Source organism: Vidua chalybeata, chromosome 13 (genome assembly GCF_026979565.1).
Source record: "Vidua chalybeata isolate OUT-0048 chromosome 13, bVidCha1 merged haplotype, whole genome shotgun sequence".
Lineage (NCBI taxonomy): Eukaryota > Metazoa > Chordata > Aves > Passeriformes > Viduidae > Vidua > Vidua chalybeata.
Genome location: NC_071542.1, coordinates 18,621,533 through 18,639,785, shown reverse-complemented (window position 1 = coordinate 18,639,785; position 18,253 = coordinate 18,621,533). Strand labels below are relative to the sequence as shown.

The following is an 18,253-nucleotide window of genomic DNA, read 5'->3' as shown; positions in this document are numbered from 1 at the left end:
ACAAAGGCAGGACAGCTGGGAGCCCTGCTCCAGTTTGAGGAGAGTTTTCTCTCCTGTGCTTCTCTGCCCTTCTCTCCTTTCTTTCTGTGTCTTTTGCATTTTCTCCCCTCTTTTCTTGGTGATCTCTCTACTCTATTATCTTTTTTATTTTCGTGTCCCTATTCCTATTCTCTTTTCTCCCCCAACTCTACACATATAATTCCTATTTCCCTCCTCCTCTCCCATCCCTCTCCCATCTCCAGGATCCCTGCATGGGGGCTCCCAGCACTGTGCACTGACCCTGCTGCAGCTCCCAGGGTGGCACCTCTGGAGGGAAGGAGGTGGGTGAAGCTTTAGCAGGAGCTAAAGGGCCCAGCACTGGGACAGTTTGTGACATGGGTCTCTGCATGGGATGGGAGCAGGGCCAGGCTTCAGCAGGGGGAAGGATCTCACCTCCTCATGCCCCCTCTGCCAGACACACATTTGGTCCTGAAGGTGAACCACTGGAGCTGCTGAGAGACAAGCACCAGTGGAGGCATCAAACCCTCCCCAGTGTGTTTGGGGCTGGGGGTTGTGCCAGTGGAGCACAGACTGGAACACAGGCAGGAGGAAAACAAGGGGGAGGATAAGGGGGAGCCTATCAGAAGAGACTGAAAAAAGGCTTAGCTGCTTTTATCTGGCAAAATGAATGCTGAGGGGGAGCATGATTGCCATCTATAAATACAGCAAGGTAAACACGAGGAGGGAGGAGAGCTATTTAAGTGAGATGACAGAGCTGGCTTGAGAACAAATGAGGAAGAACTGGCCATGAATGCATCGAAGCTGGAAATTAGATTTCTACCATCAGATCAGTGAGATTTTGGAATAGCTTCCCAGGAAGACTAATGGGACAAAGAAATCTGATTACTGTTAAAATGGAGCTTGATCAGCTCTCTGAGGGATTGTGTGCCTGGGTGTTTGCAGTAAAAGGCAGCTGGACACAGGGACTGGGGGATCCAAGCCCTTCCAGTCCTGTCCCCAAGCCTGTGCCAGGTGCCAGCAGGAGCTTGTAGGGCTGAGCTTCATCTCTGTGCAAGGATTCTGAGAATGGATCTGCAGCTCTGAGGTTCAGGAGGAGGCTCCAGCATCTCAGTGCAGGCTTTTAACTCCCAGCACTTTGCCACAAGTAATTGTTCTTCCCACAGGAGAGAGCTTGGCAATTCAGTCTGGGAGAAGTGCTGGGACCATGGGAGCCAAGAGATGTTTTACTGTGAGTTTAACTGAAGCCAAACCTTGACCTTTGCTTATGAGCTCCTACCAGTAGGTTTGGCCTTTTTTTCTCATGACATGTGCAACACCAACTAGTGATGATGCTGCAAGTTACTGAAGAGTATCAGACATGAACTCAGGTGACCTTTTGCCACAGAATTACCAAAAATTTCCGAAGCAGATAAATGGAGATTACGTACCTCCATACCTGTGTCATCACATCAGAGCTCTCACTGCTGAGCCACGGACCAGATTTCAGCTGCTGAGGACCTGTTTTGCTCAGAGGGTGTTTGGCAGGACCACTCACAGAACCCCTCTCAGGGCTTCAAGGTCAGCTTTGTGTCTGAGTGTTTGCTTTGTGCATGAAGTAAAAACAAACCTCACTTTTATCAAGTGCTGAAAAGTTTGTGAACAATCCTCTGTGTAAAGGATGAGGCTGCTGCACTGGTCACAAGCAAATGGAGGATTCTCACCTTGAGCTTTTGCAAAGCTCATAATTCTACCCTCATTCCCTTCCAGCATCACAGCAAAAGCCCAGGTGTTGGTTTCCACAGACATCATAAAAATCAATTGCTATTAGATGTCCTGATTTTTTAAAGCCAGCAGTTTCACATCTATTAAAGGAAGCCCTGAATTCTACCAAAGACTTCACATAAAATTAGAAAATGCAAAACAGAGGTCACTGGAAATGGTCTGACTGGATGTCACCCAGCTAATAAAAAGGAATTCAGTACAGAAAGCAGCATTTAAGTACCTTTGACTAAAACTTGCCCAAAAAAGGGAGGACTGCAAATACAGAATGGCTGCAGCACGTTCAGGATGGGCATCTAAAACTGAGCAGCACAAGCTTGGACCAGGGAGACCTGAAGTCAGTAGTTAGGGAAATAAATGTCAAATTATTGATTGCTCTCCTGGAGGATGAAGATATGATGGAATTCCTGCCAGCACTTCTTTGCCTAATCACTGTGGACTTAAAAACTTGGTCATTGACAAATGGCTGGTGGTGATCAAGTGGCTACTGTCATCTATCCAGCTACTTCAGACAGGCAGATAATGACTTTGTTTACTCAGGCTGGTATCTCGTTGATCTTAAAAGAAAAGTTGCCAGATATGAGGTAGTTTTAACCAAATTGCTAAAATTACCAGCCTGGAATTTTAATGGATAAATTTACTATGAAGGATTTCTTCCTCCAGAAAAGCAATTTTGCCTCACAGTAAAAATTGAAATATTTTCTATCTTAAAAAAAAAAAAAAGTTAACAAATTATAGTGTGCTAAGAAATGATAATAGCACAAAGAGACAGCTATAATCACATTCAGTAAAACTTAGAAATGTCCCCAAATCATTTCATTTAAAAAAATCAATTCTAGCCCATAGCTCTTCATGCCAAATTTTAGGTTTGTGAGCTGATTTATAAATCCTGAAAACCCACAGCTTTTAATAGAAACCCCAAGACTTTAATAAATGTGCTCTAAGTGGTGCAGCTGGGTTGAAAAATCAGCATTTGTGTTCTGGCTGCAAGTTTTGAAGAGAAGAATGAGGCTGTGGGCTCTGCTGAGGAGAACTGATGGTGCCAAGGGTCGAATTCTTCCCAGTGACCACATTCCAAATGGATCAGCTCTTCATGCCCCTGCCACTGCTGGGCTGTCCAACTGCCCCATCCATCCATCCATCCATCCATCCATCCATCCATCCATCCATCCATCCATCCATCCATCCATCCATCCATCCATCATCCATCCATCCATCCATCATCATCCATCCATCCATCCATCATCCATCCCTCATCCATCCATCATCCATCCATCATCCATCCATCCATCCATCATCATCCATCCATCCCTCATCCATCCATCCATCATCCATCCATCATCCATCCATCCATCCATCCATCATCCATCCATCCATCCATCATCATCCATCCATCCCTCATCCATCCATCCATCATCCATCCATCATCCATCCCTCATCCATCCCTCATCCATCCATCATCCATCCATCCATCATCCATCCATCCATCCCATCCATCCATCCATCCATCCCTCATCCATCCATCATCCATCCATCCATCCCATCCATCCATCATCCATCCATCCATCCATCCATCCATCCATCCATCCATCCATCCATCATCCATCCATCCATCATCCATCCATCCATCCATCCATCCATCCATCCCATCTATCATCCATCCCTGCTCTGCTGTCTCTGTTTCCATCCCCAGTTTGGGGAAGCACAGGGAGCTGCTGGATGATCAAGAAATGACTCCTGGGCTCTCCAGGCTTCCTGCAGAACTTCCTCAGTGCCGGGGACAGCGGGAGCACTGTGGGCACAGGGACAACCCAAGGATGCTGTACCCCAGGGTGGGGTGGCAGTGGCACTGAGGGCTGTTGGAAAGGACTGTGGAGGGGTGACAATGCCTTTGGAATGTGGCTGTAGGTGCTGGGCCCCAGCTGGGATTTAATATCCCAATAGGCTTCAATACATCAGTGGGGAGTTTTGTTCCAGGTCTAAAAACCTATTAAGACAGCTAAGCAAAAAGGAATGATACATCAGGAAAAATTAAATGCTGTGGTAATTTTGAATACTCTCTTTCAATTTTAACCTCCTTTCTGTTTAGCATTTTCCTGTAAATACAGTAAAATGGCAGAGCTGAATGCTTCCAAACACAGCAGGAGGCTTCCCAGACTGGAAGCAGACACAGGAGGGCTGTGATGGCTTCATATCTTTTCAGAAACAAGGTTGGGATTTGCTCTTGAATTGACACTTCCTCTGGACCAGCTGTATTCCAGCAGGTGTGGCTCTCAAGAGAATAATGTGAGGAGGAAATCTCAGCAGTTTTAGCACCTACAGCGACTCCCAGACCCCCCTGCAGGGCTCAGCTGGTAACCACTCATCTGTGGAGGCCCTGCTGCTCTGTCCCAGCCCAGTGGGGCCGTGCACCCCAAAGCAGAGGCTCCTCTCCTCTCACTGCACGCTCTGGGAGGTGCTGTCCCAGCAGCAGCACCTGCAGGGCAGCCCTGGACTCTCCTCTCTGCTGGCAGATCCGCAGGGGCCTTTGTGCTCCATCATTGCCAAAGTGATTTTCCTTGAATTGAGAGAACTCGTGTCCCCTGCATCTCCTGTCAGTGCACCCACAGCTGTGTCAGCAGACCCCCAGGCTCCTTGCAGCCCCTCTGTGCATGCTGGTGTAGGGGTTTGATCCATCCATCTCCATGGGTTGTTTTGGAGCGTGTCACCCCACGTCCACAGGCATCCCAGTCGTGGTTCCAAAGGAAATTCCGTGTTCTCCAGCATGTTTGTGTTCATGGCTTGGTGAAGTGACTTTCCTTTGTGATTTTCCCTAATGCTAGTGAACAGCTGTCCATCTCACACAGATCAAGGGCTGAGATGGTGAGGCCAAGGCAGGAGTCACCTCCCATTTTTATTCCTGACATCCTTGGGCTGTAGTCTGGGGTGGGAACTGTCTGTCTCTTCCAGCATTAACCCATTATCATACTTTTTGAACAGCTCAGTAACAAAATCCTTGACAGAGAAACTGCAGACTGGAGACCCTACAGCTATCTGAATGAACTAGGTCAGTAATTTTTAAACACTTTAATCACTTTAGTAGACTTTAGAGCAATTCCAAATCCAAATCAGCCTTTCATAAAGGCATTAACAATAATGAGGAATATTGGTGTTGTCTTTAGTTCACAATCAGAATTGCCAGTAGTGAAAGATGGAGAATTAAAAATTGTTTCCTTTACCACAAACCACAGACTGGGAAAGCAAAGTCAATATTCATTTTCATCTCCCTTCCAAGGTTGCTCTGTTGAATCACTATCATCTACTCTATAAATGTTTTTTTAAGGACTAACTCAGGACATTAAAAATTCAAATTTGGCTTTTTTTTTTTTTTTTCATGCTTAATAAAGCTTAGCACTAAATACTGGCATCTTGATGAAGGTGTGGAGCCTCTGTGGGAGCTGGGGTGTGCAATGCTCCATTATCTCCCAGTAAATCATTCCGTGGCAATTCTGAACCACCAGCCAGTGCAACCAAGCCAAGAGTGAAGTGTAATTGCCTGTTCTATTTGTCCTGGCTTGAGTTCTAACAGGGTTTTTAGCAGCTCTTAGTTCAAATCCTGCCCAGATTTAGTGCTTTGGATGCTATTTGTTTTCCTATCTGAGCACTCCGAGTTTGGCTCATTGGTGGCCCAAAGCTTTTGCCCTTTCCTTTCCTTTCCTGGGATTAGTAACATCTCACTGAAAATATGCAGGAGGAGGGAAAGTGCAGCATTAGGGGGTATTATGGGATTTTTAAGGTCAACTATCTCACAGTTCACATGGCAAAGGAATGAACATAGGGCAGCACCAGGCATCACATCCTGCCCCTGCCCGGGCCCACGGCGTGCCTCGCTCCAAAGAGAACTCTTCCCTGCATCAGGAAAATCACAAATCTGTCAAGCTTCAGTGCAAAATCTTTTCATCCTTAACACCATCCATATTTTCTGTGTAATAAGCTGCAGAACCACTGTTGTGCTTATCTGTATGTGACATGGAGGTGGCTGTGTGTGAGGGTTTCCAAATGCTTCTCAAACCACCTTAATTTTCCTTTTACCATTTTGCTGCTTTTTTTTGCACACTATTTGCTTTATTTGTGTTTAACTTGTGGTGTCCTGAGCTCCCCATCTGCCACCTCTGTTCTGCATTCATGCATTTTATTTTACCAGCAGAAATGATGCTAAATGCCTCTGCAGCAAGAATGATCTAGAAGTGATAAATACTTTAGCTAAGGAGCCTCCAGCAAAACACTCCATTTTTCCCATAGCATTTTGCATCCAAGATAACTTTTTCTTTCTTTTTTTCAAACTAATTAATGAGAATTAGATTTTTTTTTTCCTTTCTTCTCAGGGGCCAGAATTAATGCCTGCTCATGCTAACTTTCACAATGTTGAATCCTTGCTGAGATCAAGGCTGTTTTTACATGCAAATAAAAAGTTTTCACTTCTTGGTATTACTGTTGTGCAATAAAAGCTGCAGGTTCCTCTCATGAAAAATTTCAAAGAGAGTGGAAATCCTCAACTTTGAATTATAAATATAACATAAAAGTCTAATAAGGCCACACAGGGAATCTTGACTTTCAAACATCATCAAGCAAGGAAGTACCACTGTTAAAAATGTGTTCAACCTTCTGATACCATGATTCAGCCTTAGTTTCATAACACAGATGCTCCAACTCATGTGTTGGAAGAGCAGCCAAGCCTTGGGCAGGGCTGGACTCAGTTAAAAAGTTAAAAATAGCAGTGGACAACTGCCCAACTCCTCTGCTGTGACCCCATGAATTGTCACAGAGAGCAGAGGTGGGAGTGAGCCAAGGAGAGGGAAATGGAAGAGAAATGGAAGAGAAATTTGGAATGGATGGAAACTCTCTACTGGTTCTTCAGTCAGTGACTTCTCTGATGATCCCAAAGGATGGGACCCAGCGGATGAGGAGAACCAGGCTCCCAGAAATGTCTACAACCCTGTTAGAAACTGCAGGTGTCCTAAACATGAATTACAGCTGGGGAAAGGAAATTGTAAGAATATCCACACCAAAATTAACTTGAACACTCATCTCCTAAAACCTGCATTGATAAGGATTTTCTTAATTGCAGTGGGTCTCACCAGACTGCAGGTGTTTTGCCTGTTTTGTAGGACTTTGTTTGCCAGGTTCATGTTCTTTCCAAGTGGGAAATGCAAGGACAAAGCCTGTACTTTTACTGCTGTACATTTTGTGCAGCAGTGTTTGTGCACATTTTGTGCAGGTGTTTGTGAGCTTCAAATTCCAGGTTTTCAGAGAGCTGATTGTGCTCAGTGGAGTCTGGGGAGGAGCACAAGTAATTCCTGTGGATGTGGACTTGAGACATCAGAGTTTGGGAACTCTGTGGTGCCAAGAAGAGGTGGCTTTGTCACCTTCCTGTGTGTCACTGCCTGCCCAAGGCAGCCTGGTCCTTTTTTCAGGAAATGGCTTGTCCTTGCATTTTCTCTCTCCTGTGTTGCAGATCTGGAATTGTTTGCCCTGTGAGTAATCCCTCTTGCTCTAGTGCAGTCTGCACGGGGCAGTGGCAGAGCCCAGCTTCCAGCTCCCATCCCAAGCAGGTGAAAACTCCCAAACCACTGAGCTGAGCTCAGGAAAGGTTCTTGTCTCATTGTCTGGAGCACCGGCCACAGCAGCTGCAGGCAGGGCTGGGTTTATCTGTGATGCTTTTTTAACAGCAGTCCTGGATGCAGACACTAAAGTGGGATTTGCAGCACATCATGAGTGACTCAAAGCTGCATTTATTCCAGAGGACCAAAGGCTATAACTTTGATTCACAGCTGACTTAACTTTTTTCTCAAAGCCAAAAGGTGTGGAAAACTATTTCCAGCCGAGACTCTGATTCACCCCAGCAGATAATTTAGCTTCAAACTTAAACCTGGACTTTCCTGAAGTGCCAGATCCCTGGCTGGTTTAGGACTTTTCCACATTAACTACTTTTGCAGTTTAAGAAATAATGTATCTATTATTCATTTCACCTCCCAAGGAATTCAGCGAATACCAAAAAATGGGTCATAAACCCACACTATTATAACAGATAAAAGAGAAAACTAAAGGAGGAATTATGGGAATTTTTGGTTGGGAAGGGCTTTGTGGGGTTGTGTGGCCCTCCCCATGGGTCAGCCTGGGTCCCTTTGTTCCCTGCCACGGCCTTTCCATGGGTACAGCCCCTTCCCCTGGGAACCTCAGCTGGGAGCTGCTCCTCCCAGCCTTGCTCCGTGGGGTGAGCCCCAGATGCTGCTTGGACACTGCTGCCCTTGGAGATTTGCTCAGCCCTGGCAGGAGGAGGACGTGTGATCCCCAGGGCTGGCCTTGGGGAGCCCCAGCCCTGTGGCCGTGGGCCAAGGGATGCGTTGGCTCCATCCTCCTCACTCTGACTCTGCCCGAGCAGAGCACAGCAGGGAAAGAGCACAGAGCTCATCCTGCTCTGGGACAGCTGCCCAAAGCTCCCAGCCTGCCTTGCCCTCTGCAGCAGGGTGAGTCTAGGAACTGGCTCGTGGTGCAAAACAAAGCAGAAGGTGCTTGAATGGACTGGGGGGGTCACTCGTGGCCAGGAAAGCCCCATCCCAAAGAGCCAGTCAGTGCCACCAGCCCCTTTCCTGTGCTCAGGGACGGGCACTGAGAACCAGAGCAGAGGGTTGGTTTGTCTTTGATGTGCCAATAACACATTTATTGTCTAATTTAGTCATTTCCCTTATTTAGCAAAAAAAAATGAAGCTGTCATGAAAAAGGGGCTGGTACAGCATTGCCCATGACCAGGACAACTTTTCTGCAGAGACCAGAGGACACACAAGGACAAATAGCTGGGAGATCTCTGGGAGACACTGTTTGTGGGGCTCTTTTCCCAGTGTAACTCAGTTACTTGACTGGGAATCCCATAAGCCACAAGGACATTCCTCAGTAACCAAATCTGTATTGATTGTCCCAGTCAATAGGAAATACCAGACTCTGTAGCTAAAAAGATTTAAAGGCCTACATTAGATTTTCCTTTTGATTGATATCTAGGGTAATTTGCAGGAGTAAAAATGGAAAAGGCCCCCATCCCCTTCTGTCTCAGCTTCTGTGAGGAACAGCAAGTTCCTCTGGAGCTGCACAAGGCAGAATTGTTGGCTGTCAGCTCTGCTCCCTGTGCTGCGCTGTCAGAGCACAGTGGTCACTTAGGGACTGTTGTCACATCAGTCACTGAACTGTGCAAATTCATGAGCAAAGTGATAGTAGGTAATTTAAGGAGATTGTGCACACCTTAGAGTCTAAGGCTGTGAGTTAAATAATACACTCTCCACAAACAAAACAAAGCCTAAAATTAGTCACAGAGTGCTGCAACGCAACCTGCAGACTCGGATTTGAAAGGGTGTGTTTTAGGCTTCTTTCACACCATTCCAGTAATGAATGTCTCAGCAGATGGTTTTTATCCTGATCTCCTGATGGATGGCAGTTCTTGGTAACCCTGCTGCAGAGAGCTCTCCCTTCCAGGGAAACTCTTAAGCACATGCATAATTCCAGGCGTGCACAGACTCCCCACTAGAGCTGAGTGTGTGGTTACAGCTAAGGATGTGCTTAAGAGCCTCCCTAAATGAGGGCCTTGATGTACAATTTAGAGGGAAGAATATATGCTGCTCAGTAGTCAAAGCAATCCAATTTACATAAATATTTATTTGTTTTCCATTATATATCATTTTTATGCAGGTGCTTGTGGGATGGATAGACGTCAGAACACATACATAATGGAAAAAAGCTTCAAAGGTATGGTATCCAGAGCTGCAGAACCCTGCCCAGGTGTGAGGAGGGTGTCCTAGAAGAGGTGAGATAGGAGTCCAGGCAGGGAGGGACAGAGCCACCGCCCCCACGAGCTGCCTGCCTGGCTCCCAGCACTCCTGGGCCATGAATGATGGATGCAAAGCTTCCCAGGGCCGCGGGCTCTGCAGCACAGGGCGAAAGGGAGGGCTCAGCTCAGGGCAGGAGGGGCAGGTGGAGCTGGCCAGGGCACACTCGGGTAGGAGCCACCGGCCACACGGGCTCTGGGGAGCTGCTGGTGGCACAGTGCTGTTTTCCTGCTCTTGGCTCCTGGCCATGCTGAGCTAAAAGAAAGCCCCTAGGACAGAAGCTGCCCCTGCTCGTGCCCTCTGCTGAGAGGGATTTAGAGCAGAGCTGGAGAAGAGCCCTCCCTGAGGCCGAGGTCCCCTCACGCTGGCACCAGCACTTGTGGGCACTGACTCCAGGGCAGGTCTAAAACAGGATCTCAGATGAGTCACGAGCACAGGGCCCAGTGGTTTTACATTTCACTTTTCCTCCACGTTTACATTCTCAAGATTCCAGTTCTGTCTGGAGCACGGGAAGGCAGTGGTTCCCACAGCTCCTGGCAGACTGGGCTGGGCTTTAGCACACTGAGCTTGTGCTCCAGAAGATGGAGCAAGGAATCTGTCTCCTGGGGAATAGGCAGCTTTCAGGCCGAGGTCCTGGATGTGAATTACGCCTGGGAATGTCCCTCAGGGAGCCGAGGAGGGAAAGAGCACACAGCCTCTTCCTGCAGTGCCCTGGGGCTGGTGCTGGCTGAGCCACGGGACAGCGGGGCTGCTGCCAGACCCCCCTCTCTGCCATGGCTCAGGTGCTGCAGAGCCACACCTTGGGCCCAGCTAACAAGGACTATCAAAAGCTGTTCCACATAAAAAGCATTAACCAGCTTATAGCCAGGCCTAGAGATCAATATTCACTTTGTAGCTGCTGTTTTCAAAAGACAGGGATGCAATATTTGCTAGAACATCACCTTACCACACAGAATCACCAAAGGAAACCAAGAACCAACAACCAAGTCTTTGTTGATAAAGCTAAAGTAAAAATATCAAACTGATTGTGTATGTATATGATATATATGATTTATGATATACAAAATACTCAATCCACTGGTTTCAGCTATTTCAATGACTCCCTTTTTCAAAAGAAAAATCTTATTATAATAGAGCTAGTTGTTCCCTTTTACATGGAGCTATTAACTTCATTAGTTTAAACGAACTTACTGTGTTTACAAAGTTGAAAAGTACCTTAAGCACACGCAGCAGAACTCCCATCCACGGGCACAGTCACACAGAGGGGGACCAGTGGGGCAGAGAGAAGGAATCCCAGTGACAGAGAACTGTGAAATGCATTTTCAGTTGCTGCATAATTTCTTTAATTTTTAGGATCTGAACCATTTCCTTTACATGTTTATCTCTTTATAAATTGAAAAATCAGGCTCAGAAGCCACAGCTGGAAATGTTTGTGGCTGCTCAGCTGCCTCAGACAGGCAGGGCTGGCACTGGCAGGGACACAGGGACACACCTGGGAAGTTTGGGAGCTCACCTGCAGGCACTTAGGAGCTGAGGGCTCTCAGAAGCAGCTGCCTTTGGCTGGCTGAAGGTTCCCAAGGCCCCTCTGGAGGTCAGTTCCTGGGCTCAGGCAGCCCCAGGGCTCTGTGGCACCCCCAGTCCCAGGGGAGTCTCCTCCCAGGAGGAGCTGGGAATGTGCCCAGTGCTCAGAGTGAGCTCTCCTTGCCCTGCCAGGCCCTGACTCACCACATTCCTCAGAAAATGGAGAGGAAGAAACTCCCAGTCCCAAACAATTGGATTATGTCAGAAAAAGACTTGGCATGCAGGTGCCTGGTTTTTAGCTACTTTCATCCAATTTAAAGCCATGCCTTTTCCCACCAGTGTGGCCTAACTGGGGACAGCCTGTCCTGCAGCTGGAAGTGGTCTCTGGTGCCCCTGGACCAGACAGAGCCTTGCAGGGAGGGGGCACAGGGGGCTTGAGGCTGAGGCCAGGCTGTGGAAAACCTGGGCCACCTCCTGCTGCCCCAGCTCTCTGAGGAGACCAGAGCTGGGGGCTGTGCCCAGAGCAGGGCACCAGCACAGGGGTGTCCCCTGTGCAGCCTGGCACCAGGGCTGTGCTGGCTGAGCTGCTGTGGAGCTCCAGGGGTTGGGCACAGAGATCTGCCAGTGTCTGAGAGCAGCAGAGAGGGGCTGGCTGCCACAGTGCCAGCCCTGAGCCCTGTGGCACCTGGTGACAGGGGCTCACCAGCCACAAGGGTTTTCAGAGCAGGTTTCTGAGCAGCTTCTTTCCTGTCCATGGTGCTCAGTGGTGCCATTCCTGACCTTTTCCTTTCAGCTGAGTCCTTCTGGTTTTAGAGGTTTGGTTTTTAAATGAATAGTGCTGCACTGATGGAATGATGTGACCTCAGGCACGACCATTTTAAGGAAAAACCACCCATGCTTTGCAGAAGAGCCAGGAAAACCCCAGCAGAGAGAAGCACTGATCCCAGGGATGCAGGGCTGGGCTCAGAGAGGTTCCCTTGGTTGTTGTACAGGATGTGTCCCCACTCCTGTGGCCCTCTGAGAGGCAGCAATGTGTCACTGTGTCACTGTCCCTGCAGCAGCCAGCACTTCATCCTAGCAAGGGTTAAACAGCAGGAGAGCACCTTGTACCAGTGCACAGCACCTCTCCTCAGCACTGCCACCTCAGCTGGGGGATCCAAGGCTTCTCTGCAGCATGCCTGGGGAAATTCGGGACAGAAGAGAGGAACCCAGTCTGGGGGAGGGACATTTCCAGTCCCTGCTAACAAAAATAAACCCTCCAAAGGTCTGGTGATTGGTATCCAGGCAACACAGAAGGCAGGGACTTCAAAATTAGAGCACATTCCCAATATTTCTCTGGAAGTCCAGCTGATTGAGTGCTTCCAGTGAGTCCCAGCACTGTGGGGCAGAGCTTTCACCTCCATGAGAGCTGTACCCTGTGGCAGGGAGGGATGAGGAGGCAGCACAGCCAGGGCTCACACCCTGCAGCACCACAGGCTGAGAATCTCTAAATATGTTTGTTCTGCTTAAATTAATTCATGAAACAAAATTTGACAATTGATGCCAGACTTCTTAATTATCCCCAAATTACCTTAATAACAAAGTAACTCAGCTGCTTCTACAGCCTCCAGAGTTAAATCCTCCGTGATCTTGTACATAATGTTTTTTGAGGGCTAATGACTCCCTGGTGTACCCAACATCCCAAACATGCACCATTTTATGGTGCTCTATAAAATATATTGTGTCCAAAGCAAAGGTCTGATCCCAGGCAGACGAAAGCAGAGCTCTGCTTTCGTCAGCAGGAATGGGCTCTCAGGGACGTTGTTTCTCAACAGCTCCTGGGAAAAGGCAATTCCTGGGAGAGGCCAAACAAGTCTGGGCAGCCCAAGTGGCATTCATGGGCTCTTCAGCTGGTCCTGGGAAGGGCTGAGGGACACCTGCCTGGGAGGTAATGTCAGCCCTAACTGCAGTACAGGTGGATTTTAGCTTAGGGAGATAAAAGTAGCTGAGCTGGATGAAATAAAACAGCTGATGTGCTGGGATTTTTGCCTTTGCCAGCTCCAATGTGCCCAATTCCATAAACAAACCACACAGCTATTTACCTGCAGCTGCAGCTCTACAGGAGGAGAAATTCTCACTGTGCTCTTTGCTGCAGCAGCCAGCAATCCTTTACAATCAACATTTCCCAACTCTTGTTTGATTTGTTCCCTCCCAGCCATGGTGTGACAGGGAACACTTTGCAGGGGGCTCTTGGGGCACAGAGGGAATCCTACTTTTCACCCTGTGAGCATCTGCTCAGCAGCACTGCATGAAATGGAGAAGCAAGCTGATGATAATCTTCATGTCCCTCACCCCAAACTGCAGAGCTGGCTCATTAGAGGCTGCTCAGGCTCTCCTAACGAGCTCTATGTTCCTGGAGTAGCCACCAGGAGCTGTAAGCTGCTGGCAGGTGGAGCTGAGCCTTTCCTTTGTCTGTCTATGGTTCCTCACCTCTAACACCAACAGATCCCAGACTGTGGCACCTGGATTTAAGTCACACACACAGCAAAAGCCAACACTGAGCTCACTCGTGCAGAAGCCTTTGGTCTCACAGGGCTGCTCCATCTCTCTGTAAAAGGATGGGATGGGGCAGTTTTCCACTCACTTGTACTGGGCTGGGGTTGGGGACACTGGAGGGACAAACCCTGGAGCCAACAGCCAGGGAATGTCAGTGCTGCTTTGGTTCCCATCTCCTGTCCTGTACCAAACCAGGCATGTTTCACTTGGAAGCAAAGGCACTGCTCATCTCACCCAGGCTGATGTCATACAAGGAGTTTCTAACTAAATAAACATTGCACTGGTGCCAGGCCTCTGCCAGCCTCCCCATCCCTGATGGTCCCAGCTCTTTGTGAGCAGTGGAGCTTCCCAGTGAGCTGCTTTCATTGACCCTGGGAGCTGAGGGCTCTCCAGCCTTGTTGGTACCACTGAAATCAGAGCCCAGAAAGGCAACATCTGGCACCTCCCTCAGGGCTGAACCAGGACCCAGGGGCACCAGGCCAGGGGTGATGGACACACAGACACAACCCCAGAGCTGGAGGAGGGACAATCACTCACGGTGGAGCAGACCTGGCACGTGAGGGAGCAGGACGGGGCTGGCAGGCTCAGAGCCGAGGTTTGGAGAAGTGATGTCATGTTGTCTGTCTATTTCTTAACCTGAATTTCTCTTTTTGTCTCCCATACTAGACAGCGGGGGCAGCTGGGATTGCAGCTATTTTGCAAGTCCCCCTATTTCACCGGGAGTATTTCATATATACCAGGATCTGCCTTTGTACTGTAACCCAGCACAAGAAAATGCCTCATCTTTCATTGCATCGCTCTAATTCTAAATTACTGGCACTGCCCAGCAGGATGCACACAGCAGCAATGGCACGTTCTTGAATGTCAATGTTAAGACCTATTTATTCTCTATTGTTTTTTATTTTTAAAGCAAGACTGGCACTGTACCTTACAGCAGGCTGGTCTGTCCCAGCCAGGGTCTCTGACCGGGCAGGCCGGTGGTCACAGCTCTCATGCCAACCTTCTTCTCCCCAAGTAGTGCCTCCATCACCTCCTCTCCAGCCCAGGGGAGAGGAGCAGGAGATGTCTACAGCAAAGTGGGGAAAAAAAGCAGAGCAAAAGTGAGGCTGAGATGGAGGCTCGTCCCCCTCCGTGGAAACCCGAGCATTCCCCGATTGTAGGATGCTGGCTAAGCCCGCAGCCGGCAGGGGCTGCACATGCAGAGGCTGCACTGGTGCACTTCTGAGCCTGTGGCAGCGTCGTGCACTCCAGCGCAGGGCAGTGGATGTGCCCAAGGCCCGGGACTCCCCCTGCAGCTGGCTGAGCAGCCCAGGTCCCAGCAGCAGCTCCTGCCTGCAGAGCCCACTGCCCGCGGCCGCGCCCGGGTCTGCGGGGCAGGCGGAGCGGGGTAAACACGGCTCCGTAGGAATCAGGGGGAGGGAGGGGAAGGATTGCCACCTCAAATTAAATATTGCCGTAAACGACAGCTAGGACCTTTCACAGGAAAGCCTTCAGTACTGAGTAGGTTTTCATTTCTTTCCTGCTAGTGAGTGGTGGATGCAGTGGTGTGGAACACCCAGAGCACAAGCACCGGGTGTCTGTGCTGGAGGCTTCAAGGATCTTCCTTATCCCCTGCCCCCTTGTCCCCCCCAGCCTTCCTGCAGAGGCTCAGCTGTAATTAGCCTAATTAAGCTAATGATCCTAACGCACCCACTCCGCTCTTGTTTTGCAGATTATATGAAAGAATCTGTGTGCAGCTCCAGCACTTGTTCCCTGAACAGCAGTGAAAACCCATACGCCACCATTAAAGACCCCCCCATTTTAACCTGCAAACACTCCGAGAGCAGCTACGTGGAAATGAAATCGCCTGGTCACAGGGAGTCCCCGTATTCCGAAATGCCAACTTCATCCACAGCCAATAAAAACATCTACGAAGTTGGTAAGCAGAGGGTGGCAGGGGGTTGGTGGAGATGCTGGTTTTCCCCTGTCCTGGCACAAGGATCCTGGGGTTGGCGTGGCACAGGGATGAACTGGCAGGGGGAAGGCCTGAGCATTGGTGTGTTGGTTTGGGGAGCTGAGCCACCGTGGTGGATGTCCTGAGCTGGAAGGGATGCACGAGGATCAGGAGTTTTGGGACGGCTGCTGGTCACCACAACCCAGTTCTCCTTGCTCCCCCAGAGCCCACTGTCAGCATAGTCCAAGACGCCCGCAGTCGGAGTGCCAGCTACCTTCAGAATCCCTACGACCTGCCTAGGAACAGTCACATTCCTGGTCACTACGACCTGCTCCCCGTCCGGCACAGCCCCACGCACGGGCCTTCTTGGGACAAGCAGTCCTAGAGGGATGGACTTCACTGGGCACTGTGCTGCCAACACAGACTGTGAGGAAGCAGAGGAGAAGCCATTCCTTCCTTTCCTGCGGACTGGCAAGGACTTAACACGACATCAGCTTGGGCCAACTGCTGCTGCATGATGTTATTTATAAAGACATTTTTGTATGGGTACCTGGAACTAACGAGAGCCTCCTCCACGTGGGACTGGAGCACATCACCCCAGGAAGGTGTCTTCATGCTCCAGGCAAAAACTCTCCGTGCGTGTTCTAACCCTGGCTTTGCTGTAAAATAAACCACAAAAACATGCTTAGAAGGACTTCAGGATGTACATTTCTACCAACTGTATCAAGAAACCTTTTACTGTTAGGAAGAAGGTGACTAGGAATACGCTGGAATTTGTTTTCATCTTTGTCAAGGGAATGGACATTTTTCTGAATGAGAGCAGGGAAACTTGTCATTTCACTGTCTGGAAAGCTCATTTACTGCCATCACCATGTGCAACCTGTGCAGATCATGCTTGGTAATTAGCATTGAGATTGTCATCTCTATATTCAGTACCAGAAAATTTGAGTTGAGGAATATTAACACAGACACTTTCTGTGCAGTTTTTAATATCTTTCCAAACATCCCCTGATCTTTGCTAATGAATGGAGTTTCCACACTGAGTCTCACACCCACTTACCACACTTTTAACGTTGATTGGCACAGGTAGGCTTTGATTTTCCTTATGCAGCTTCTCTTTTGGTAGCTAAATCCAGCAGATCTGTCAGGCAGTTTAAACTGCTGCCCCTCCAATTCCTGCCCCGGAACGCTGCAGGTTTGCACAGACCAGGCCAGGTTTCATTTCCTTTCTCAAAGCTGAGCCACATCGGCTTCTCTCTCCCATCTTCCCAAACATCTCCTCATGATTCACTGTCGGCATGCCACTGATGACACTTCAATCTGATGTGCATTACCATGTAGTGCAACTTTAGCCATTGATGATTCTACCTGAAATGTCATTAAATGGAGCTGAAACTGGGTTTTCTTTTTCAGCAGATGTTTGTGAAGTAATTATCAAGGGTCTGACCTATGGTAAAATTTTGGACTGAGCCACCATAATATTTTTTTTAATTTATAATCTCTATTGACCTAGAAAGTAGAGTACTTGCCGTTAGTTCCTTGTAGATTTTGAGCATGAAGTAGTATTGACTCTAAGTAAGTAATCTTATTAGGCAAATGTGGAAGTAGCAAGTTGATTGCCTTTTAAATATAGAAAATATTCTGTTGCACATTCACCAGTCTGATGGAAGCAGAAGAGGACGACACCAGCCCCGTGGGTTCACTCTCAGCACGATCCCAGGAGTGACCTGCAGGGCTCAGGACTGGCAAGAGGAGCCCTCCAGCTCGGGGGTAGCAGCTGGCTCCCAGCTCTGGGAATACTCCTGGAGCACCGTGGTGGGAGCCAGCCGTGTCCCCACAGGTGGGCTCAGCCCTCATGCCTGGGATCACAGCCCCTGGCTCTGGGCATTGTGCCCCTGGGAGCCTTTCCCCTTGGAGCCAGGATTCTCCAGGTGGTCAGGCTGGCTCTGAACCCCCAGTCTGAGCCTGGACACCCCCAGGACACCCCCAGGCTCCCGGAGCAGGCGCTGCCCAAGCCGCAGGATCCTGCCCACGAGGTTTTCCGAATGCTGCATGTGTGCATGGGGGCCGTGGCTGATCAGCAATAGCAATTTTGTTTTCCAGGAAAGCCTTATTTGAGATGTGAGGAAACAATTATTTTGTAGGCCCAGTAGGAATATATTTTGCATACATGAATAGAAAGATTTACCTCAAAAATACCAAGAGAAAGGTGGTTGGATAAGGAATACTCTCATTAAAACCCACCTTGGCACCCAGCACAAGCAGCCTGAGCTGCTGGCCTGACCCTCGTCTGTGTGTTGCTGTAGTACACAATGAGACTCCAGAGAGCAGAGATGTGCTCAGTTGTTTGGTTTTTTTCAAAGCAGGATTTTGAAACCAAATGCAATCATGTGCATAGAGCTTAACAGGGAAAAAAAAAAAAAGAAGAAAAGCAAAACCAACAAAAAAAGTACCTTCTTGTATATCAGCGTTAGCTTAGGAAACAGGCACCAAAATGGCAATACTTTTTTAAGGCAAGACAGATTTGTAATATATTTGTTCACTGTGCAAAGGTATCCTACCTTGTACAAAATAAATTGAATTTCTCTCAATGTGTAGTTCTCCAACGTACTCATTTGCAGAGCAGAACTTCCAGCTCTGCACAGATCCGAGC

At 48.7% G+C, this 18,253-nt stretch overlaps 1 protein-coding gene across 20 annotated transcripts in view; it reads left to right on the top strand.

The window, feature by feature from the left end:
* The window catches only part of MEGF11 (multiple EGF like domains 11), a 272,675-nt gene extending 254,484 nt beyond the window's left edge, over positions 1 to 18,191 (top strand). For 13 of the 20 annotated variants that reach the window (XM_053954353.1, XM_053954348.1, XM_053954349.1 and 10 more), the window contains 4 exons: positions 4,738 to 4,804; positions 9,475 to 9,531; positions 15,379 to 15,585; positions 15,825 to 18,191. In XM_053954353.1, the coding sequence (XP_053810328.1) occupies positions 4,738 to 4,804; positions 9,475 to 9,531; positions 15,379 to 15,585; positions 15,825 to 15,985 (492 nt within the window). In that variant the 3' untranslated portion in view covers positions 15,986 to 18,191. Of the gene's footprint in view, positions 1 to 1,163; positions 1,601 to 4,737; positions 4,807 to 9,474; positions 9,532 to 14,333; positions 14,517 to 15,378; positions 15,586 to 15,824 lie in introns of those variants that run through there. The other 7 variants (XM_053954358.1, XM_053954359.1, XM_053954364.1 and 4 more) reach the window with 7 other exon arrangements.
* Positions 18,192 to 18,253: the final 62 nt, after the last annotated feature.